Raw genomic sequence first — 23,484 nt, 5'->3', positions numbered from 1 at the left:
ATGAAGGAGAAGCAGGGAGGGTTAGGAGCATGCTTTCCATGGGCCTAGCCAGTATGGGTAGGTAGGGTCTGGATGCACAGCTGGGTGGGTAGAAGCACGCTCACTGAGGGTGTGTGTGCACTGAGCCTTAATGTCTGCATGTTCCATACCTGCAGATTCAACCAACATGGAACAAACAAACCCACTAAAAACAGCAAAACAAAACAATAAAAACCCTTGCATCTGTACCGGACATGGACAGACTTCTTGGTATTCTGTGAACAAATATGCTATGAGAATTCTGTATCATTTGCTTTCTAAAGGAATCTAGAGATGAATTAAGGTATCTGGGAGGAGTGTGTAAGTAACCTGCAAATACTACACCATCTTAGATGAGTAACTTGAACACCTTTGGTCGCTGGTGTCTTTGGGAAGCCCTGCATCCAGTCCCCCACAGACAGAGAGGGGCTGCTGTAGTGTGAAAAACACTTAGTTAATGGTTTAGATTTGGAAAATGAAGACAGACACCCTTTTGAAAACTTCAAAACAAAGATCACTAAAGGAAAGGTGCAAACACTTGCTAATTGAAACATGGTGCATGTTTATAAAAGTTGGGAGCCATAGGAGCTAATCCTCCCGTTAAGCCCCTTTGTTTTCCCCATCCATTCCTCTCAGCAGCATGCTGGAGACAACACACCCTTCTCTGGAGGGGAAAGATGCAGAGCGTAGGAAGCTTGCCAGGGTCACACCAGGCGCCGGGGTGCTAGCAGCCAGCTTAGCCGTGAGCTCTGACAGAATGTACGTTCAGAGTGTTCTTTCTGACGCACGGTCTCTTATCCGTGCCCTTGACCGTGGCTGGTGTTTTGCTTTCTTGTGTTCTGCCTCACTGTTTGCTTTGTCTTTGCGGAGTGGATTTTATTAAGGGGAGGAAATGTTCCCGGGTGGACCAGATTAGTGTCTTCCTGAACTTCATGCCAAGGTGGCAAAGGACGTGCCAGCCCGTTTTCTCCGAGCAGAGGGCTCACAGGGTGCTTCAAGGAACATCTGGGAGGCAGCCCAGCAGGAGGAGAGCGTGAACTTTCTGGGTTTATGCTCTGAGGTCAGGGTTGTCAGGCTTGTTTTCAGTAGCGCGGCATTTCCTTGAAACAACACCGGCTGGAATTTTCCACATGGGGCTCACCTTTAGAAGTGGAAGAGGGGTGCCAATTCATGTTTGTTCCCTTGTCATGGAGATACTGCCATTAAGCTGTTAGTGTGTGTGTGTGTGTGTGTGTGTGTGTGTGTTTAAGTAATTTTGCTTGTGTCCACATTTTCATTGAAAGGACGCATTCTTCCTTTTGTGATGTGTGTTGCTGGTGGGTGTTTTATAGCAAGGGCGTGCTGAGACCAACTTTTAGATCTAGTATGTTTTGAGGCTGAAAGTGAGGTTAAAAAAAATCTCTTTGGAGATGAATGTGTTGGTACATGCCTGTATTCCTAACTATTCAGGAGACTGAGGCAGGAGCATCATTTGATCCCATGAATTTGAGATCAGCCTGAACCATATAAGGAGAACAAACAAAAGCAAACTTAAATCTGAATCCTAAAATCTAAGGTTACCTGACTTCCAGGTAGATCAGCTTGTCAACAGAGATCACCTGGAGGGGGTGCTCAAAGATAATCCAAGTTAATTCCCTTTTTTTTTTTTTTTTTTTTTTAAATTTAAGAGCTGTTGAGACATGAAGGTCACAGAAAGATAGTCTTGAGGACTATTAGGTAATCCCTTGGTGGTCAGAAAGGGGCATCATGGGAGCAGTTGCTGGGATGCCCTTGTGCTGTGTGCTGTCCCGAGGGCTTTTTCTCCTCTTTTCACTAGACTGACACTGGAGGGTGAGTTTTCCTCCTCTGTGTGTGTGTGTGTGTGTGTGTGTGTGTGTGTGTGTGTGTGTGTGTGTCTGCTAGTGTTAGCTCTGTCTCAGATGGCTCAGCTAAGTGTCTGTTTCTCTGGCATCTCTGCCATGAGCAAGCGTCTAATACAGTGTGGTTCTCAGCATGTGGGTTGTGACCCCCCCCAATGACCCTTTCACAGAGGTCACCTAAGACCATCAGAAAACACAGACATTTACATTACTCTTCATAACAGCAAAACTAGGGTCAGAAGTAGAAACTGAACTAATGCTATGGTGGCGGTCACCTCACGAGAGGACCGCAGCGTGAGGAAGGCTGAGGGCAGCTTATCTAATCCATCTGAGTTACATGATCCTGCTTTCAAAACCACAGGCTGAGAACCACTTATCTGAACTGCTTAGATTATTTTCTTATACTGGAACATTTACATAAACATTATAAAATACTTTAGGGGTGGAACCCATATCTAAACGCAGAACTCAATTTATTTCATACATACATACATACATACATATATACTATACATAACGAAAGTAATCATGTGCAATCTTTTAAAATAATTTTGTCTGTAAAAACAAGTTTCTGCTATGGAATTTCCTTCTTGTGGCATCATGTATATTCCTTCAAAGCTTCAGATTTGGGATTATTTTTATTAGTGAATCTCAGCCTGTAATATAATAAAGGAACTTAAGACAATATAAACTTCTCTGCCATTTTCTGACCCTGATTTTACTTCTGAACTTATATTCCTCAGCTCTGTGTGTGTTGGTCACTTGCCCCTGTTTTCTGTTTTTGCCTTGTTTGCTAGGAAGAGGTTTGCATTTTTCTATTATAAAGAAAGCTGATATTTTTTGGGGGGGGGAACAATTAAATTTGTTCTTTGACATTTTCTAATTACTCTTGCCTCCCACTTCAGTCAACCCCTCTTTTCCTCTGAGTTCCCTTCCCACATTCATGTCTTGGGTTTTTTGTTTTTGTTTTTGTTTTTGTTTTTGTGACTCAGAGTTTAACCGGGATTGACTCTGTGGCTGTGTGTTTGGTTATTCATTGGTGGGTTCACCAGTGGGACTCAACTATAAACAGCAACTCTCCTCTCCCAGACTCCCCTGGTAGCCCATCGTTCAGCAGGGATAGGTAGGGCTTAGTTGTGGGCAGGCCTTGAGACCGTCTACCTTTTGAGGGTCTGGTCTTCATTGCTGATAGCTGCTTCACCCTGTGCTTGCCTGCTGTCTGTACCTCCTCTGCTTCTGTTTCTACTGATAGGTTTGTTATGGTCCAACTGAGCCATTTCCAATAAGGCCTTTCTCCTTGGCCTTGTTGTAGATGACCACCTTCTTGCTGTATCTTCCCATACCCTTTCATTGGTCAGGAACATCTCTGGTATCTTATGATATGATGCCAGTCCTGTCAGGTTGGGGACCCCACCCTATGCCCTCATTAACTTAATTGCTTCTGCAAAGCTGTTTCTTAAAATACAGTCTTGGCACGTGGACATCTACGTATGAATTTGGGGAGACACATTCAGGCCCTGACAGCAAATCTCTATTGTTTTGGAAGGATACAGCAGGAAGGATGACCTGCTCCCCCAGCATTCAATAATTATGCCAGAGGTGTCCAATCCATGGTCGGTGAGCTGTATATGACCATGATATGTCCACTAGGAAGGTGGCCTGCACAGAATCGTAAATGTCAAACATTTTGTGATGCTTTTTGTGGCTTTTTTTTGGTAACTCAATTGCATTTTTTTTTTATCTGTCTAGGTGCACTCATGTTCCAGCGTGTGTGGGGGTTCAGAGTTCTCCCCTTCCACCACATGGGTTCCAGGGTTGGAATTCTAAGGTTAGGCCTGGCGGCAAGCTCTTGTACCCATGAGCCATCTTGCTGGCCTCTCGCTGCGTGAGTCTGGAGTGGGAACTTTGTAAATGAGAACCTCAGTGTTGCATAGGTTGGGCCTGCCTGTGCCCCTTTTACCTTCTGGCCTCTATAATAGAAGGAAAGCTTTCTTATTTCCCCTTCTTTAGCTTTCTCGATGGTTTCAGTGCAGTGCAGACTTTCACACGGAGCGTGACCTGCAGACAGAAATATATTTATGTGTGCATATAACTCACAGCTAATGCCCAATTCAGTGGCCATTCTTCCTGGGAGGTGTGCAGTAGTCCACTTTGAGTTCTGTTTGTTTGTTTGTTTTTAAGCTAGTTTTGAATTCTTGGAAAACCACTGCCACAGTACTGGCTCAGAACTGTCAGCTAGGGTCATGGACGTGCATCAGCTTGTCTTGTTTTGTGGCGCTCCTGAAGTCAGTCCCGAGGCTTCTCTGTGGGGGAAACTCCGTTTGGAAAGTTTCCCTGCCATTTGGCAACTTTTGTAGGAAACAGACCCTGGGGTGGAAATGTTTCCTTGCTCTGATTGTCTTTGCCCGGAGAGGCATGCGTGAGGACTCCCACTCAAAAGCACAGAGACGCAGTTCAGTCACGCTGTGGCCCAGAGATGGGTTTATGTAGTAATTTTCTTTTTTACTTGTAGAGTTTCTTTCCTTATTACGAACATTGCAAAGAAGTGCTTTGTGAGAGTGGAAGTTGGGCTCTCCCCGACCTCCGCTTCACCCCCGGAGACAGGGTTTCTCTGTAGCTCTGGCTGTGCTGGAACTTACTCTGTAGACCTGGCTGGCCTCGAACTCAGAGATCCCACCTGCCTCTCAAGTGCTGGGATTAAAGGAGTGTGCCACCATGTCGGGTTATCTCAGGTCATTTTTTAAAAAAATACGTTATTTTTATTTTAAGTGTATGGATGTTTTGCATTTATGGCTGTATACCATATGTGTGTGCCTGGGGTCCTTGGAGATTAGAAAAGTCAGATCCCCTGGAACTGGGATTACAGACAGTTGAGAGCCATCCTGTAGGTCTGGGAATAGAACCCTGGTCCTCTAGAAGAACAGCCAGTGCTTTTAATCACTGAGCCCTCTCTTCAACGTCTGTCTCAACTTTTAATTCCTCAGTGATATATTGGGGTTGGGATTTGACTATGGTTTTATTCGTGTTATCTAAATTGTTAGTTGAAGCTGTTAGTAGGTATTCTTAGCTCGTGGGAGCTCTGATGACATGATCAGGAAAGCCTGTATCCCAGGGGACGAGAGACGGTCAGCAGTTGAACGTAATTACTACTCTTGCAAATGACCTGAATTTGGTTCCCAGCATCTATGCTTGGCAGCTTACAGATGCCTGTAACTTCAGCCTTAGGGACTCAGACACCCTCTTCTGGCCTCTGTGGTCAACTGCATATAGTGTACACACACATCCCCAATATATGTATTTAAAAGAAATCCAATCTTTAAGACAATTGAAACGTTACCTGTATCCCTGCATCTGGGAAGATGCACGAAGAGGGGATTGCAGGGAGGAGAACCTTGTGCTGCAAGCTTGGTTTGCTTTTCATCTGATATGTGACCCAGGACAAATACCTGAGCTTCCATTTCCCCTTTTTATCATGAATACAGGCCAGCAGCTCTCTCCCCTCTCCCTCTTGCCTGTTCCTCCCACTATTTTGTTTTTTACAAATGAGGAAGTACTTCTGAAAAACCATAGTGGAATACTGAAGGCTGATAAAGATGGTTCCTCTTCCCTTTCTTCTCCTTTCGTTTGCTCAGTGTCCTGGTTGGTTTCTGTCTGACGGTACATAAAGGCCTGCCCTCTCCAGCTCTGTGCAGACTCACAGGCTGTGGCAGAGCTAACTTCGTAAAGGTACCTCCTGCTCTCCAGATGCCAAAGTGTCATTCTGGATACCATCACTTACACAGTGCTGAAGGAACGGGGACATGCAGGTCAGAGGAGGGTAAACTGCCTGAGCCGTGTCAGCCCATGGTGTGTCACAGTCAGCTGAGGGTCCAGAAGGGTGCTCCGTGTCCCAAGTTCAGGTAGCAAAAGGTCAGAGAAGAGCGGGAAAAGGAAGAAGCTGGCATGGATGGTCATGGGAAGGCTGGACTTGGGGGGGTTGTACAGAGAGATGTGGGGAACCAGAATTGTCTGGGGAGGCACTTGTTTGTTTCCGGCTGCCCAGACCACAAAATATCACACAGAAACTATATTATTTACACTACTGCTTGGCCAATAGCTTAAGCATATTTCTAGCTAGTTCTTATATCTTTGGTTAACCCATTTCTATTAATCTGTGTATTGCCACGTGGCTTTGGCTTATCAGCAAGGTTCTGGTGCATCTGTCTCTGGCAGCGGCAGATACATGGCTTCTCCTGACTCTGCCTTCTTTCTTCCAGCATTCAGTTTAGTGTCCCTCCCTCCCCCACAACCCAGCCCTCCTCCCCACCTCTACTCCGCCCTATCACAGACCAAGGCAGCTTCTTTATTCACTAACCAATAAAAGCAGCACATATACAGAAAGACTTCCCACACCACAGAAGGGCTGGGGTTCTGTACAGCCCAGAAACCCCGAGGTGTAAGGGAGGAAAGCAGAAAGCAAGAAGAGCCTCTCGCTCCAGGGCTAACTCTTGGTAAGCCCCAACTGAACATGTCTGGGATATCTGGGGAGGTACAGCTGGAGGGAAGTGAAAGTCAGGGGTCATGAGCTGTAGGTGCAAGAACCAAACCCAGACCTGTGAATAGAGGCACTGGGCTGAGAACCACATGGCTGGTCCCGTGCTGAAACAACTGGATTTAGTGAGGACGCAAATATGCTCCTCTGAGTGGTGCCAAGGGATTGGGTACTTTGTGTTGTTTAACTCTCAATTTTCCTTATGATGCAGCCTCTCAGGTCTTCCTGTTCCTACCCTCACTGCCCACTCAGAACAGTGGTCTAATTTAACACGTGGTCTTCGTTTCCACGGACCCAAATCACAAGTCCAGAAAGAGCCCTCTGACACTTTATTGTGTGCAGTGCAAGTTGGTCCTTCATCCAGAATGCTCAGGGCTGAAGTGTTTTTGGATTCTTTTGGCTCGTGGAATACTTGCATAGACATAATATTGTGGGGATGGGACCTTGGTCTAGGTATGAAGTTCATGTACCTTCTCCCTACAGCCTCCATTTTTCTTATACTGCATTTTAAATCTTGCGCATGAAGAAAGTCTGTAAATATCTAGCTGTCAGACAGACATCAGGCAGCCATAGAATATTACACATGTGACATCATGTCACAATTCAGACTTGTGGCCTTTCTGACTAGTGTTTTCAGACCAGGGACCCTAACATAATACATGTATTTCCAAGATCTTTGCAATTATATTCAAGGAGAAGAAGACCACAAGTAACACAGAGAAAGGAAACTCATTTTTTTAGCCAAACACACCTGCTTTGGATAACTTGTTTCTGCTGGCCCTTGCTTTGGGCAACTGCACTGTGGTTCAGTAGTTTTAGCTTCTCTGAGCTTACTCTCTTCCCATTTTGGAAATGTGACTGAAAAAAACCTTTCTGGTCAGGGATTCTACCTGTCGTCAGTGCCCTTAGCTGAGCATCTGACACAGATCCCATGTCGGGTGTCCATCACCCGGTGGAGATTGAGCATAGGGATCCTCGAGAAGAGATGCCTGACAGCTCTACGCCTTTGTTAACAGCGCTGCTTAATGCTTTGGTAGTATAGTAAGAGTTTTAATTACCTTGAAAAGAAATTAACTGATGGATTGCATATAATTTCATGCTTGTGTGTGTGTGTGTGTTTTAATAACATGCACTATAAGCACTCTTTCTCCATGCATTTGAGTGTGCATCTGTAAACGTCACAAGGTATCCATCTGTAGACAGCTGATTTCTAAAGCCGGCTGGCTAGCTCGTGCTCTGCTGCTCCCAAGTGGTAACATTCTTGTATAGCCTACAGGGCTGTGCAGCAGGCTCTTCCACTGTGAACCTGGTTGTTAGGACCTCTTGGGGCCTTGTGTTCTCACAGGGGACATTGTGTGAGCCTGGGGGCAGTGAGTTTGCTGTCTGGGGGCATGTTCTGTGTTGGGGTAGCTATGTAATGACCAACATCTCTGTCACTGAGCGGAGGTGGAGACCAGGGGGCATTGTCAAAGCAGGCAAGATGGCCACATCACATCTAAGAGTGACCCTCTCGGTCAGCCGGCCCGTCTTGTGGCAGTGGGATTTGTCCCTGTAGATGCCCACACTGCAGGAGAAGACTGGTTTTAATGGAGGGGGTCTGCTCTACAGCAGGCGCCCTGACCGTGATGTAAGATACACATAGACTCCCGAAAAGCAGGAGTTGTAAAGTGAGTTCATGCGTTCGCGATCCCGTCTGTTTCCTGACGCACGTGTCTGTCCACATCCAGGGGCGACGCTGGAGGAGATCACCCAGCACTGGGACTGGCTGGAGCAGAACCTGGTGCACACCCTGTCGGTCTTCGACAACAAGGACGACATCGCCAGCTTTGTCAAAGGGAAGGTGAAGGTGGGCAGCGCTTCTCCCCGCCCGCTAGTCCCCCTCACAGGGCCCCGAGCTCCGCAGCTTCCCGACAGCTTCCACACCCGCTGTGGCTACATTTCCTGTCATGTCACGTACAGCAAAGCGAGTTCAGTTTGCCACCACCCATTGTGTAAAGTCCAGTCCAGCAAGATGCACCCCGCGTTTTACAAATTCATCCATTTCCCAAGTTTCTGTTTCAGAAGTTTGGGACCCTGTTTGTTTTTCTGAGAGCATGAGGCTGTTCATTTTTCCATTTTGCTGTATGATGCGTTATTTGATTCTTTGGATTCGTTGTCCCTCGCTTTTGTTTGCAGTGGATGGCACCGTGTCCCTTTAGTGGGACCTGGCGCATTCTTCCTCTCCTTAATAGTGGCTGCTTATTCTTCAGTACTTCAACTAAATGGAATGAAAGCCAGTGAGGTTGGGAGAAGATGGGGAAGGGACATTCAGAGAAGTGCTTGTTGCTGTGACCTGTGAGGTGTGCACAGCTGGTCTTGCTGTAGCGTATTGATGGTTAGCATCAGCTCTGGAGAGCCCTCTGGGCAGGGAGAGGAGAGTCAGTTTGCTACAGCTTTCCTCCCTCAGGGTGAAAACCCAGACTATCTGCTTTCTTTTAAAAAGCAAGGAGCTATGACACCTCCAGTGTTCTGCCTGTTAGTAAATTCTATCAGAAGGAGTCTTAATTTATTTACTGTTCATTCATTCATTCATTCATTCTTTCACTCTTATTATTTTTGGGTATTTTGAGATAGGGTTTCTCTGTGTAGCCCTGGCTGGCTGTTCTGGGACTCACTCTGTTGACCAGGCTGGCCTTGAACTCAGAGACCTACCTCCCAAGTGCTGGGATTAAAGGTGCAAGCCACCACAGCCCTGCTGGGAATCTTCATTTAGAAGAGGATCTAAGTGCTTTGGGGAGGTAGAGGGACTGAAGGCTGCCTAGGCTGCATAGTGCAACCCTGTTTCAAATCCTATTGAAAAACAAGATGGAAGTCCCCTTTCCTTTGGGGACCGAGGCAGTCATATGGCAGCACACATATGGATGCCAGCATTCTCGAGGCAGAGGCCGGTGGGTCTCTGAGGGTTAGGCCAGGCCGAGCTACACCGCAGTGAGGAGAAACATTGCAAGCAGAGGACATCCGAGCGAGCCGGCCGGGGCCAGGACACCTGTGTTAGTTGACTTCCTCCAGCAGACCCGCAGGCTAGGCCGTCAGGGTAGACCAGGCTAGGCCGTCAGGGTAGGCCTAGGCAGCTGTCCTGAACCCTCATCCTGGTCTAAGTGACTGACAGCAGCTGCAGGGTGACCTCACACAGGGTTAGTGACAGAGCTGCCCCTCTGTTTCACCTGCGCCTGGCCCCTCTTTTGTCCCTCCTCTTCCTCTCTCCCAAACCCATACTCTTGTACTTGTTAGGTAAACCTCTACCACCAAACCACATCCATATTCCTTGTTTCTTTTGGTTTTTGAGACATGGTTTCATTTTGTAGCCCAGGCTGTCCTCTTACCTCTACTTGTTGAAGGCTAGACCCCCCCCTTCTCAGTCTTAAACAACTGTAGTGATTTTCCTTTTTGAGTTAGGTCTTTCTTTTGGTTGGCAGGAAGTTCATTTCTGCTCCAGTGGCTTCATAAAAGCTGGCCTGGCGTGGCGCGAGAGAGCACTGCTCCTCCTGGGCTCCGTGGTGGGAGCCAAGATAACCTGACAAGAGGGGTTAGCAAGAGAAAAATAAAGTGTTTTTTTTTTAATTAAAAAAGTTTAAAAGTTTTACTTATTTTTGAAATTGATGTACATGTAGCTGTGTGAGTTTATGTGTACTGGTGTCACAGAGGCCAGAAGAGGGCGCTAGATCCCATGACACTGGAGTCATGGGCGGTTGTGAGCTGCCCCTATGGGTGCTGGGACCTGAACTCAGGTCCTCTGCAAGAGCAGTAGGCACTGTCTCTTGGGTCCTCCCACCCTGGAGGTTTATTTTAGTTTTCCCAGGGTACATAAGCGTGGCGGAAGCTCAGCTGTGAGTAACTGTGAGAAGTGGTTAGCACTCAGCCTCCTCAGGCACCTTGAAAAAAGGAAGGGTGAGCTTGTGGGGAAGTGACAGACCAAGGACGAAAGCCACGGGGAACGGGGCTCGTGGGACAGCTTGTGACTTAAGGGGTTCTGTGCCCCACCGCAGTGCTGTCTCTAGGCTGGTGAACATCTGAAGGGGTCTCTGGTGGTTTAAAGTCAGATCCTCTTGCTGGCCCGGGGAGGCTGCGCCGGTACAAACGGAGCTTATTGCAGTCTTGGGTGGATGGGGGATGGGGCTTCTCTCAGTTGTCTTCAGCTCAAAATAATCCATGTGCCAAAGTAGCATATTTGGGGGTGGCGCATTCAGATTCTCAGTACTGGAACTATCTACTTTTAAAAAGTCGTGTCTCTTTGCTCTGTGTGGAGACACATCCCTGCAATGTCAGTACTGGGGAGGCTGAGGCAGGAGGCTCTCAAGCTGGAGATTAGCGTGGGCTACACAGTGAGGCAGAAGCTTGCCTGAGATGCAGTAGAGGCTGTCTCAGAAGATGAGAAAACAAAAGCCCAGACTAGTGTAGTCTCCAGGAGGCAGGGCTGGGATGGGGGAAGCTGAGGGCACAAGCAAGCATTTCTCCTCCCATTTTTGCTGCCCAAATCTGAAGGGTGCTTTCCTGTCATTTTCTGGATGTTTGGCTACTTCCATAACCACCAAATTCCTTCTTCAGCTGTGCCTGTGGACAGGCGCTAGAGCACATGCGAGTGGGGAGGCTGTATGACCTCGTCACAGATGTACATGCTTTACTATAAAAGCCTTCCAGGGCAGGGGCGAACTGAACATTTGTTTTCTATGTAACAGCCCCGAAATTCTTTATTATCTCATGGTTCATAAAATCAAGTGAAATTTGTAAAATAAAAACATGATGAAATTGAGCATCACCTGATTTTGTAAGCTTTCAGATTGGGGGGTGTGTGTGTGTGTGTGTGTGTGTGTGTGTGTGTGTGTGTGTATGTATGTGTGTATAGAGAAAGAGAGGTGGATGGAGAGGGGAGGGAGAGGTGTGTGAACATGAACATGGAAATGCTGGCCCGTGCAGTGCTTGTGGAGGTTGCTGTTGGGATACCTTCCTCAATTGCTTCTCCATCTTAACTTCTAAAATTTTTATATTTAATCTTTGAATCTCTGTGTGTTGGGAACACATGCCTGCAGCAGTGCACAGGCCAAGGACAGCTTGGAGGAGTTGTTCTCTCCTCTGCTGTGTGGGTCCCAGAGCTTGAACTCGGGTCTTAAGGCTTGGTGGCAGCCAGCCCCCTCCATCTCGCCCGTCCTTCTGCCTCAGGTTTTAGACAGGGTTTCTCACTAAACCTAGAACTCCCTTAGGTTTTAGACAGGGTTTCTCATTACGCCAAGAGCTCTCTGTTTTGATTAGATTGGCTAGCGAGACCCCTGGGATCTGCCCAACACTCACTGTCCCTCATCACTAGAACCGTGGCTGTGGGACGCCACACCTGCTCTTTACATGGGTGCTTGTGATCCAAACCGAGGTGCTCGTGCATGCACAGCGAGGGTTTTTACCAACTGAACCATCTCTTCAGTCCAGCCTTTCAGATTTATGTTTAAAAAAATGAGATGTCAATTCTCAGGTCTAATTTCTAAGATGAGTTGTATTGAGGGGCCAGACAGCACACTGTAAAGTTGTCTCGTCTTAGAACATGGGGTTCATGAGATCAAATTATAACTATATTTTTCAAATTCATTCAAATACATGAGGCCCGTGAACATTTCATAGCTGCTTACCTGGAAAGAGCAAGACAGATCTTTTATTTCTTTATTTAAGATAGGATCTCACTGTGTTGTTCTGCTGGCCAGAACTTGCTATGTGGACCAGGCTCCCCTTAAACTCACTGAGATCTACCTCCTGAGCGCTGGGACTAAAGGCATGGAATGTGCCACCACACCCATATTTCTCAAAAGTATTTATTTATTTACTTATCTATTGTATGAATAATTTTGTCTGCATGTCAGTTCATTATGTATGTGCCTGTTGTGCCTGCAGAGACCAGAAGGGGGCATCGGATCCCTTGGGACTGATGTTACAGATGGTTGTGAGCTGCCATGTAGATGCTGGGAATTGAACCCTCGTCCTCTGGTAGAGCAATCAGTGTTCTTAACCACTGAACCATCTCTCCAGCCCAAGGAAGATACTTTAATTGAAGAATTTAGCAGTGAGCTCCCAGGATGGGGGAATCAGAGTTTTGTAACCACAAACTTTTGAACTTTTAAAGGGACATGTCTTGCATTCTATATCATGGGTGTTCATCCAGATTCTTTGTGTTATTTATGTCTTTATACCTGAAGGCAATGACGGTACTTAGTACCTCAGGGAAGTTTGACTTGATTTTCATTCTCCCTCAACTACTGAAGTGCAGTAGTTGCTAGGTTAATATCAATATTTGTTCAGTTTACACAAAAATGTTTTACTACATTTATTTGTGTTCAAGGATACCCATGCCACAGTATGTGTAGAGGCCAGAGGATAATTTGTGGGAGTTGGCTGTCTCTTTCCATCGTGTGGGTATTGGGGATCAAGCCCAGATGCTCAGGTTTGGCTGTACTTTTACTCACTGAAGCATCTAAATCAACTTTTTTTTTTTTTTAATGTGACAGGAAGACATTCGAGTATTAATGTTAAACTCCAAATTTCAAGGACAAGATTTGGTTTTGACATCCTTTGGGTCAGTTTGTCCTCTGTTACTTTAACACACATCCTAGGAAGTCTGGTGCCCATCTTTTCTTCCTGCTTTCCCTTTGTGTTGAACTTCTGCCTGGCTGACCAGTCCATGTCTCCTTGTGCCCCAGGCTCTGATCGCGGAAGAGACCAGTAGCAGACTGGCAGAGCAGGAGGAGGAGCCCGAGAAGTTCCGAGAAGCCCTGGTGAAGTTCGAGGCCAGGTTCAACTTCCCTGAGGCGGAGAAGCTGGTCACCTACTACTCATGCTGCTGCTGGAAGGGCCGGGTGCCCCGCCAGGGCTGGCTCTACCTCAGCATCAACCACCTCTGCTTCTACTCCTTCTTCCTGGGCAAGGAGCGTAAGTGTGGTTGAGCCAAGAGCCACTTGGTGCTGAATTCACAGATACAGCCAGCCCCAGGGGGATGCTTAGCCGGGAATGCTTAGCACCTCTGCCGGGAGAAGCGGTAAATGGGTATATTTCCATGGCATGCTTGCTCCGCTTCCCAGTGATGCTTGCAGAGAATTGTGTTAATTATATAGTTGTCTTCTGCAAGGGGCTTCCTTTTCCTCCCTTAAACATTTCTGTATAACTCAAGTAGCGACTGTCAGGTCTTAGTACTATAGGCGCTTTGAAAATGCAGTATCTTAGCTAATGACTGAATAATCCTCCAGGAGGGTAGATTCTTCTCCAGAGTTTTTATTTTCTGTCTGTGGGTATTTAACTTGAGTATATGTATGTGCTCCTGGTGTTCACAGAGGCCAGAAGAGTGTGTCTAGTTCCTCTGGAACTAGAGTTATAGACAGTTGTGAGCTGCCGTGTGGGTGTTGGGAATCGAACCTGGGTCCTCTGGAAGCGCAGCCAGTACTCTTAACTGCTGAACCATCTCTCCAACCCTGAATACCTGAATATGTTCGTGTGTGTGTGTGTGTAAGACACTGTGTGTGAAAACACAGAAGCAGCTAAGAAACTTCCTGTTGAGGACGACACAAATGGTGCCCTTTAAAATGACCAGAGCCCTGAAGTCAGAATTGCATGGTGAATGGAAATGGTAAAAGTGTTTGCCAGCTACTCGGTTCAACGAGAAACTGTTTTCAGATCTTTATTAAGGCTCTCATGGCTGGCAGGGTATTCATGGGAAAGTTGTGCATGGTTGACTCGGCTTTCCGGAATGGTGTTCCCTGGATGTGTGTGGCACTTGGGGCAATGCAGTAGCCATTAACATGGGAAGTTTCACACAGATCTGTGAGAAACCCCTGGAATGAGGCGCAGTCCCACATGGCCCTAGACAGGTCTCCCTGTCCTGGCTCAGAAGACATTTGTGTTTTTGCTAAGGGAGAGCTTTGACATCATCTGCTGCGTAGCTCAGGTTTGCCCTTCTCTCGTCCAGTTAAACTTGTCATCCCTTGGGTGGACATCCTGAAGTTGGAGCGGACGTCCAATGTCTTTCTCACGGACACCATCCGGATCACCACGCAGAATAAGGAGCGTGACTTCTCCACGTTTCTGAACCTGGATGAGGTGTTTAAGATGATGGAGCAGCTGGCAGATGTGACGCTCCGGAGGCTGCTGGACAATGAGGTCTTCGATTTGGACCCTGACCTTCAGGAACCTAGTCAGATCACCAAGAGGTAGGACTTCAGCTCCCAGGTGTCCCTCAGCTACTCCTGGGACCCACGCTTGTGTGCATCCTTCATGTGTTTGTGTGTTTGATAGCCTTGGGTACGTGGTTTTCCTCCATCTGCCTAGGTCGTTGGTTCCAGGATCTCTGCGGCCACCCAGTCCACAGCTGTGCAAAGCCCTTCTGTAAGATACTGTACAGGCCTTGCACGTGGCCTGTGCGAATGCCCAGATACCGTGCAGTACCTCTGGAGGACTTGTCCCACCTAATCCAGTGTCAGTGCCCTGTAACAATTGTCACACTGTACTGCCGAGGGAAGAATGCTAAGAAAAAAATGTATGCATTTGTACAGAGAGAACTTTTTTTCTGAATATTTGATTGCTGAATGGTTGGACCCAATAGTACGGATCCTATGAACACTGAGGACCGATGTGCCAGATGTATGTATTTATGGTGGTGTCATTCAGATTTGCCTCTGTGGTTAATCGTTTCCTTCTCTGTTACATTTTTGTTTTGTGTTTGAGTGTGTGTGTTGCACACACACTACTGCGTGAGTGTGGAGGCCAAAGGACAACACAAGAGAGTCAGTTCTCTCCTGCATCGTGTGGTCAGGCTTGATGTAAATGTCTGCACCCTCCAAGCTGTCTGGCGGACCCTATCTCTGTGGTTCATCTTGACAGAGGGAGCAGACGTGATGACTGTCGCCATTCCTCATTTCCTTTGTGTGGTAGACATGGCCTTCTGGGTCTCTGTTCCCTCTCATTCCAAATAGTTCAGTACTTAATGTGGACTCCCTTGTGGTGGAAATGGACTGTTTATCAGGGAACACAAAGACATTTCACTTCTTAATGATGGTGGGCCTTCAATCCAGGGACATGCCAGCTAGGCATGTGCTCTGCCCCTGAGCTACGTGCCCAGTCCTCTTGCCCGATGCTAATCTTCTGGGAGGGATTGTTCGGAGCAGCTGGATTAGTTTGGGTGCTCTTCGTCCTCAGGAGTGCACTTCAACTACAGAGTCAATAGTCGTTGTCTATGTTTAGCTTGACCATAGCTCGAAAGACTTGGTAGTGACCTTGTGAGGTAGTCATTAGGGTTTGTTGCTTTAAACAAGTTCGGCTTTGCCACCTGAAGCTCAGAAGTTTGAGCCTGATGGGGTCTAGGCTTGGTGGGTCATGGCTGGGTAAGTGTGGCGCTAGGTACAAAGGTGACCTTCGAGAAATGAGAGCCCATGGTAATTATGTTTCAAAGAATTTTAGGAATCACTACACTTTGGTTTTGAGACTTAAGTGTCTATCCGGGCTGATCTTGAGCTCCCTGTGTAGCCTAGGATGAGCCTGAATTTCTAGTCCATGTGCCTCTCCTTACTGAGTGCTGGGATCGCAGTTGTATGCAGTCAGGGCTCTGCGTGCTAGGTCAGCCCTCCACCAACTGAGCCACGCTCCACCTCTTTGGTTTTGTGTTTCTCTGTTTTAATATTCCTATCCATCGTCTTCTTAGTTGAAGACATAGAAGCTGTGCTTTCCCCTGGAGGGGAGCGAGGTACTGCCGAACCAGAGATTCCTTGGCATGGCTGTCAGCTGCATCTCATGGTTTTTCATCTTTGATACATGACTTGGATGGCTATAGGTCAAACACACGTGACCTGGAAAGAATCTGAAAGCTCTGAAATCCAGCATTAGAGCGTGTTGAGTTTTGGATTATCAGGCCAGGGATGCTCAACTATGCAAATATCCACCTGTAAGATCTATGCAAATATCCCTTTTTTAAAAACACAAAAATTTGAGATACTTTATGTCTCAGTCATTTTACAGAGAGAATACTCAGCCTGCATTAAGTTCCTTCAAAACTTCGCAGTCTAGTGTTCGGCAATAGCAAGTCTCTAAAGAAGGTGAAGATTCCTTATTTCTCACACATGCATTCCCTGAGCATCTTGGGAATGTGTTCCACAAATGACATGACATTGTGTTTGGGAAGAATTCCCATTCTTCTTGCTGTGTGCATTCGTTTCAGACTGAGTGTTAAAGAGTAAGGCACAAAACTTCATTGTCCTTTGGGGTGAAATTCCAGGAAATTTCACATGATTTGGGTTATCTTTGATAACTGGAGAGTTTCCTTGTGAGACTGTCTGTTCCGCCCTCTCTTGTGATGGGCACTCGGAACTCTGTTCTTTGGTTTTCTGATGCCCAGACCCAGGTGCTTGCATACCTCCCTTCCCCTTCAGTCTTCACAGCCGTCTGAGGAGATTCGGTTTGAAAAGAAGCAGCCTGGTGCCGCCAAGCTTCTCTGTCTCTCTGCAGTAGTTTCTGTTGGGGTCCTTTTGGTTTCGCTTATAAAGATCTCTTCAAAATGGAAAAGCCATGATGACAGGGCCCTGGGTGTTGGGTCATTGCTCTTGTTGTCTGTCCATGTGTAAACACCCACAAGTCTGTGAGCTGTAGTCATATTTCCTTTGGCATAGGAGTCCTGCTTGCAGCCACGTGTGTGCTGGCCAGCCTCCCTGGGTGTGCATTAGTGTTGTGTGTGCTGGCCGGCCTCCCCGGGTGTGCATTAGTGTTGTGTGTGCTGGCCGGCCTCCCCGGGTGTGCATTAGTGTTGTGTGTGCTGGCCGGCCTCCCCGGGTGTGCATTAGTGTTGTGTGTGCTGGCCGGCCTCCCCGGGTGTGCATTAGTGTTGTGTGTGCTGGCCGGCCTCCCCGGGTGTGCATTAGTGTTGTGTGTGCTGGCCGGCCTCCCCGGGTGTGCATTAGTGTTGTGTGTGCTGGCCAGCCTCCCCAGGTGTGCATTAGTGTTGTGTGTGCTGGCCGGCCTCCCTGGGTGTGCATTAGTGTTGTGTGTGCTGACCAACCTCCCGGGGTGTACGTTATTGTTGTCTACCGGATAGAATCTCGAGTCTCCTAGGAGACAGCCTCTGAGTGATGCCCTTCTGATTGGGATCCTGGACTGTGTAAGAAGGAGAAAGCAAACTGTTTTAGAAGTGGCAGTGTTGACCGTGTACATTTCACACCCAGGATTCCGGGATTTCACACCCCAAGTCTCCACCCACACTCTATGCTGGCCAGCAGTTGAGTGTCCTGGGGCCCGTCTGTGTCCAGGACTGGACCCATGACCTAGGCAGGGTTCTGGTCTCCAGCTGCATCCCCACCTGCTGGTTACCTGGGAAGGGACTTTCTCTAAGGCTCTGGTTGCCTGCCCTCGGGTAGTGACCATCAGCAGCTTTTGTCATGGAGACCAGGCCTGTGGGTGTAAACAGGTAATGACTCAGGCTCCTTGGCACCCTGCCTAGAGGCAGATTTTAACGTTTAGGAAAACAGTCTCCCCAACTCAGAGCCAGAGAAGCTGGAATGCCCTTCCAGCTCTTTCCTTGATCCATTTTCACTTCCCTTCCCACATGACAGCTTTCCAGTGGTGACCTTTAGGGGCAAAGGCGGAGGTTACTGAGTATCCGAGTACCTGTTAGTCCACCTTGGTCCTGTGGTCATTCCTCTGAGACTTGGGTCCCCAGGTTGGAGCAGAAGCAGGCTCTGTGAGAATGGGAGGAAGGGATGGTGCTTTGTCATCTTCATCAATGTGATGGAGGAGAAAGGAAAGCTGACTGCTAGGCTTGGTACTCACCTGGACCGTCATCTCAGGGCTCAGGAGGCAGGCTGTGGTGGTGGGGAGGAAGGATGCTGTCAGGGCAATAGGAGAGCAAGGATAAGCTGATGCTGAAATTTCCATACAGAGTGTTTATCCCAAAGTTAGGATCAGGTCCGATATTCAGTCATTTTGTATGGAGGGCAGGGCAGGGGAGCTTGGAGGGGAATGAGCCATGAGCCTCTTCCAGTCTCTGGCAGGTTGAATACTGGGATACAGTCATGTTGCATGTGGGAACTACTTCCTTCCCAGTGGTTACTGGAGTGTGTGTCCTCAGTGGCAAGCTCCTGCCTCTGACCCACTGCCTCTACAGACCTTTTGGGCATTATCCCACAAAGCGATCCATCCTGTTTCCTGCTCTTCTTCCATAGCTCCCGCCAGCACGCCCACGTCTCATCCATCCAATCAGAGCAGGCCCTATGCAGGGAACAGGAAGACAACTGGGAAAGCGGTAACCCCACCGGGCAAGAATAAGACCACTACCACAGTTTTTGAGCCAAATTTGAAGCAAGCTTTATTTTAAATACTGACCAGGCCCATAGCTGGGATTCCCAGAACATGTGGCTAAATTACATTGGTCATGGGCTTATAAGGCAGAACCCTCTAGACTACAGACTTCCTGCCTTCACCCAGTCAGGGGCAAGCATACATCCTGACGTACTTCCTGCCTAGAAGTGAGCAAGCACACACCCTGGGCAGTCAGTGCGGCCATGCTTGTTTACAGAAGAGAAAACATGGGACTTGTTATCTTACATGTAATAGCCCCCAGTGTTTCAGGAAGTTGTCCGTCCTTGAGTGAGTGTGGCTTACAGGTTAGAACAGTGGCTCTCAACCTTCCTAATGCTATATAGTTCTTCATGCTGTGGTGACCCCCCCCCAACCATAAAACTATTTTCATTGCTACTTAACTATAATTTTGCAACTGTTATAAATTGTAATGTAAATGTCTGCTTTCCGGTGGTCTTAGGCGACCTCTGTTGTTTGACACCCATGTTCGAACCACGGGGGTCAGAGGCATTTCTGTTTTATGGATCTCTTAAGCATAGTAATTTAAATTTAACACATAACGTTAGCCGTCACAGAAGAGGCATCTTCCACGGGAAGGTCCACCCTCCCCTTCCTGACCCACAGACTGGACTGCTCCGAGATTGTCTGCTGGTCAGCTCGGGGTTTCTCTGGGGCAGCACAGCTAGAAGAACACACAGCAGGCAACTTTTCCTGGAGAGCAGAGACCTCTGGGGTCCTACATTGCCTGATCCTGCTCTCTTGGGGCCAGTGTGGATGATTGCCAGAGGCTCTCAGAAGCCACTTCTGCCAAAACAAAGGGACCCCCATGGTGACCATGCTGGAGGAGAGCCTGACATATGCCGTCATTTTTTTTTCTCCACTTTGATTGAAGGCACAGAGAGATGGGTTGTTATTCTCAGCCTTGGAGTCCAGGAACAGTGCGGCCTCACATGGTAGAGGCTGCACCCCACAATGCGGGCGTTACCCACAAGACTGAGAGTGCTCTCTGGAGTAGCGATAACCATGTCCTGACAACCCCCTTATCCCCTCAAGCAACAATGAATCCTTCAGAGCTCCCTGCAGGACAGGAACCGAGGCAGTGATCAACAGGACCACGCCTAGACCAGGACCATGTATTTGTGCACGCCTGTCCTAGGCTTCCCTCTCCTTAACTCAGAAGTCTATGTTAAAACCCAGAAGATGGAGTTGGGGTCGCTGCACCCCTTTATCCACTCCTCTTTGCAATGTGGCCACACTGAATAATCTTCCTCTGCTTTTCCACACTGCGTGTTTCTTAGCTGGTGTGTCAGGATGGGAGGCTGAACTAAGCCTTTTGGGCTCTGGGAACCCAGGTTCTGGCCTTGACAATTCTGATTATGTTTCGAGTGAACACATATTTATGAAGGAACTCTTACATGTGAACTGAGGCATTGAGGAGAAACAGTATCTGCCCTTTCAGCCTGTTCCTGTGTTGCTAATTCTTGCATTTCCCAAAGACCCATGGGTATGGGTCTTGGTGGCTACACAAGGCAGAGTCCCTGGTGAGGCAAGCTGACAGCATAGGACCCAGTGACCCAGATGACGCAAGTCACAGTCAGTCAGGTGTTCTGTACTGGACGTGACTAGAGAGCTGCCAATGCTAAGCTAAGAAATAGCCAGGCTGGCCTAGCCTGTCACTCAGCCTGAGCACGGTGCAGAGGGAGTGAGGGTTGAACTGTGAATCCCTGGTGGAATTCTTGAAGGCTGATGGGAGGAGAGAGAGAGAGAGAAAGAGAGAGAGAGAGAGAGAGAGAGAGAGAGAGAGAAACCTGGTTTTGGAACATTGCTCTGATCTAGGAGGGGTGGATCTAGTTTGGACTAAACCAATTCTGGATTTGGAGAGAAAGCAATCTATTTTTTTGCCTGTAAGTTTTGGGGTTTCTTAAGTTTCTGAGTTCCAGAAGCCTTAGGAATTGAAACCTAAGTTTAATACAGGTGTCCGTGGAGTCTAGCTCTAGAGCCTTCTGAATTGGGTCTGCTGCTCCTGGGGCAGTGTCCACGCTCAGAGATGTTTCTTCAGTGGCTGCAGACCTGGGCTCACTGTGGTATCCCATATTCTTCATGACTGCTGTCCGCTGGCCTTTCTATAGAGGAAGCATTGGGAGGCCCTGTGCTAACTTTCTATAAAGCCCTCCCAATAGACAGTTTGTTTTCCTAGATTCTAGCTCCTCTTGCCCTCACAGCTGATTCTGCACACAGGCCTCAGGCTAACAGCCCCCTCCTTCCCTGATGCCAGCTAGGAGTCAGAGAGAGCCTACATTTATAAGATGATGCTACAGACTGTCTGTCAGTCAAGTGGTACAGCACCTCCCCCTTCCTCTAAAGTAAAAAGGGCCCCTTCCTCTGCCATGCTGGCCTATACTCTCCTCAAAGCCCCTGCCACACTGCCGTCCACTTGTCCATCTATGGCATTAGGGCTTTTTTTTTTTAAAAAACTAAATCTCACTGAAAAAGACAGTCCTTCCCTATGTCACTCTTGAGTGATTTCATCTGAGAAACAAGTGGCCAAGCATGTCACCTGCCTGGGACAGCCTGACATGGTGGGCTGATGACGATCCTCATGTGGAGCCAGCGCTTACTACACAGGTCCCTGCTGTCACCGTAGCTGTGCTGGAGTAATGGCTGGCCCTCAGATGTAAGGCATCTGTCAGCATGTCTGTGTCTGCCCACACTCAGTGTATTTACACTTCAGCCACCTTACCATGTGCGTCAGAACCTTCCTCCTGTCCTGAGTAGCACCTAGCCCATTAAAGGGACATGCCACATTTTATTTATTCTTCAGTTGATGGATATTTGGGTCATGTGTTGGTTACCATTACCATGTGGCTTGTTAGCAGGTATGCGTGTCTCTTGTTTGTGTACCCCCAGGAGTAGGATTTCTAGATCAGTGGTGAGTCTCCTTTGAGCTGCGAGGCTGGTTTCCTGCATGAACACATCATTTTACCTGCCCACCAGCACTGTGTGAAGGCTGATTCCCCACATCCTGGCCAACATGTAGAGAAATTGGACTTTCTGATACTTAAATTCTTTTTTATATGATTTATTTTTATTTTATGTACATTATCATGTATATCTGTGTGAGAGTGTCGGGGCCCCTGAAACTGGAATTACAGACAATTGTGAGATGCCCTGTGGGCGCTGGGAATTGAACCAGGGTTCTCTGGAAGAGCAGGCAGTGCTCTTAACCTCTGAGCCATCTCTCCAGCCCTTTTGTGGTCATTCTTACCCAAATCAAATAAGCAATGCATGCTTTTTTTTTAAGATTTATTTTGTATGTATGTGCTTTGCCTGCATGTATGTCTGTTCACCTGTATACTTTGTGCTGGTGGGGTTTCGATCTCCCTGGAGCTAGAATTGGAAAGTGTGGAACACCATGTGGGTGTTAGGAATGGAACTTGAGTCCTCTGGAAGAGCAGCCAGTGCTTTTACCCTCCAGGCCTTCTGTCCCGCCCCTGGAAATGTTTATCCTGATCCACGAGCTCAGGCACTAATTTCTGTGTGGACTCAGTGTGTTCTGCTCGCAGTGTTTGCTCCGAGGGTTGACTGTGAACGTGGAGCACCAAGGCCGCCTCAGGCTCTGGGGACACAGCAGCTGTCTACACGCCCTTACTGTCAGTGGGTGTCGAGGTTTTGTCTGTGGGCTCACGTTCACTAACCTCATTCTCCCCCCAGGGACCTGGAAGCCAGAGCACAGAATGAGTTCTTCCGGGCTTTCTTCAGGCTGCCGAGGAAGGAGAGGCTGCATGCTGTGGTAGACTGTTCCCTCTGGACACCCTTCAGCCGCTGCCACACGGCGGGGCGGATGTTCACCTCTGACAGCTACATCTGCTTTGCCAGCCGGGAGGATGGCTGCTGTAATGTTGTGCTCCCGCTGAGAGAGGTAGAGCCGGGGGCTCGCCCCTGCGGCCTTGCTTTGTGCCCCTGAAGCACCCTGTGCCATTTGAACCCAAGTGTTTGAGTCTGCTTTATGTTGCTCAAATGAAAACTCATGGCCAGATAAACTTGTAAAGAAAGAGGTTTAGCTCCTAAGAGTCTGGTGCTATGTTTGGGCTCACATCTTGCCTAAAATGGTGATACAGTGGCTAGAGACATCACATGGTAAGACAGAGAGCCAAGGTCAGTCCTGTTTCTGTTTGCAGTGACCTACTCCGTGATAACTCATTGGGGTCTCATGAAAACTGTGTTAATCCTTTCTGAGGGAAATGCCCCTAGTGACCCAACTACATCAGCTAGGCCCTACCTCTTAATTGCGCCACTTCCTCTTAACACTGCTTCTTGGGGACTGAGCTTCAACTAGTGAACCTTTGGGGTCACGCTGAAACCATATGAAACCACAGCATCTAAGGTGCTGCTGTGAGGGGCCCAGGGAGGGCCCACAGGCCAGGGCTCTGTTGCCTAGAGATGGACCTCTGACTTTCTGAGGAACAGGACCTGAACTGCCCGTTACTGGCGTGGCTCTGGTTACTGGCGTGGCTCTGGTTACTGGCGTGGCTGTGGTTCTTTCTGGTGGTGTCCTAGCAGCCTGAAATTTGCCCAGAAGGGCTGGGTAAAGAGTATTCTAACCTCCTCTTCATTGATGGAGCTACTGTTAAATTTAGTGCATGCCAGTAATTAAAGCTTCCCAAGAGCTCCTAGAAATGCATTCTCCCCACTTAGCCCCTCCCCAAGAAAGAAGCAACCTATAAGTTGTCT

At 48.0% G+C, this 23,484-nt stretch overlaps 1 protein-coding gene across 3 annotated transcripts in view; it reads left to right on the top strand.

Annotated features, from left to right (window-relative positions):
- Window positions 1-23,484, top strand: part of Tbc1d8 (TBC1 domain family member 8) — a 106,059-nt gene that overhangs the window by 62,610 nt on the left and 19,965 nt on the right. For all 3 annotated transcript variants that reach the window (XM_085679549.2, XM_085679547.2, XM_085679548.2), the window contains exons 3-6: window positions 8,136-8,254; window positions 13,125-13,353; window positions 14,384-14,624; window positions 22,465-22,672. In XM_085679549.2, coding sequence (XP_085535675.2) covers window positions 8,136-8,254; window positions 13,125-13,353; window positions 14,384-14,624; window positions 22,465-22,672 — 797 coding nt within the window. The remainder of the gene's footprint in view (window positions 1-8,135; window positions 8,255-13,124; window positions 13,354-14,383; window positions 14,625-22,464; window positions 22,673-23,484) is intronic.

This window comes from Myodes glareolus, chromosome 18 (genome assembly GCF_982192425.1).
Source record: "Myodes glareolus chromosome 18, mMyoGla1.1, whole genome shotgun sequence".
Taxonomy (NCBI): domain Eukaryota; kingdom Metazoa; phylum Chordata; class Mammalia; order Rodentia; family Cricetidae; genus Myodes; species Myodes glareolus.
This window is presented reverse-complemented; position numbering and strand designations above follow the sequence as displayed.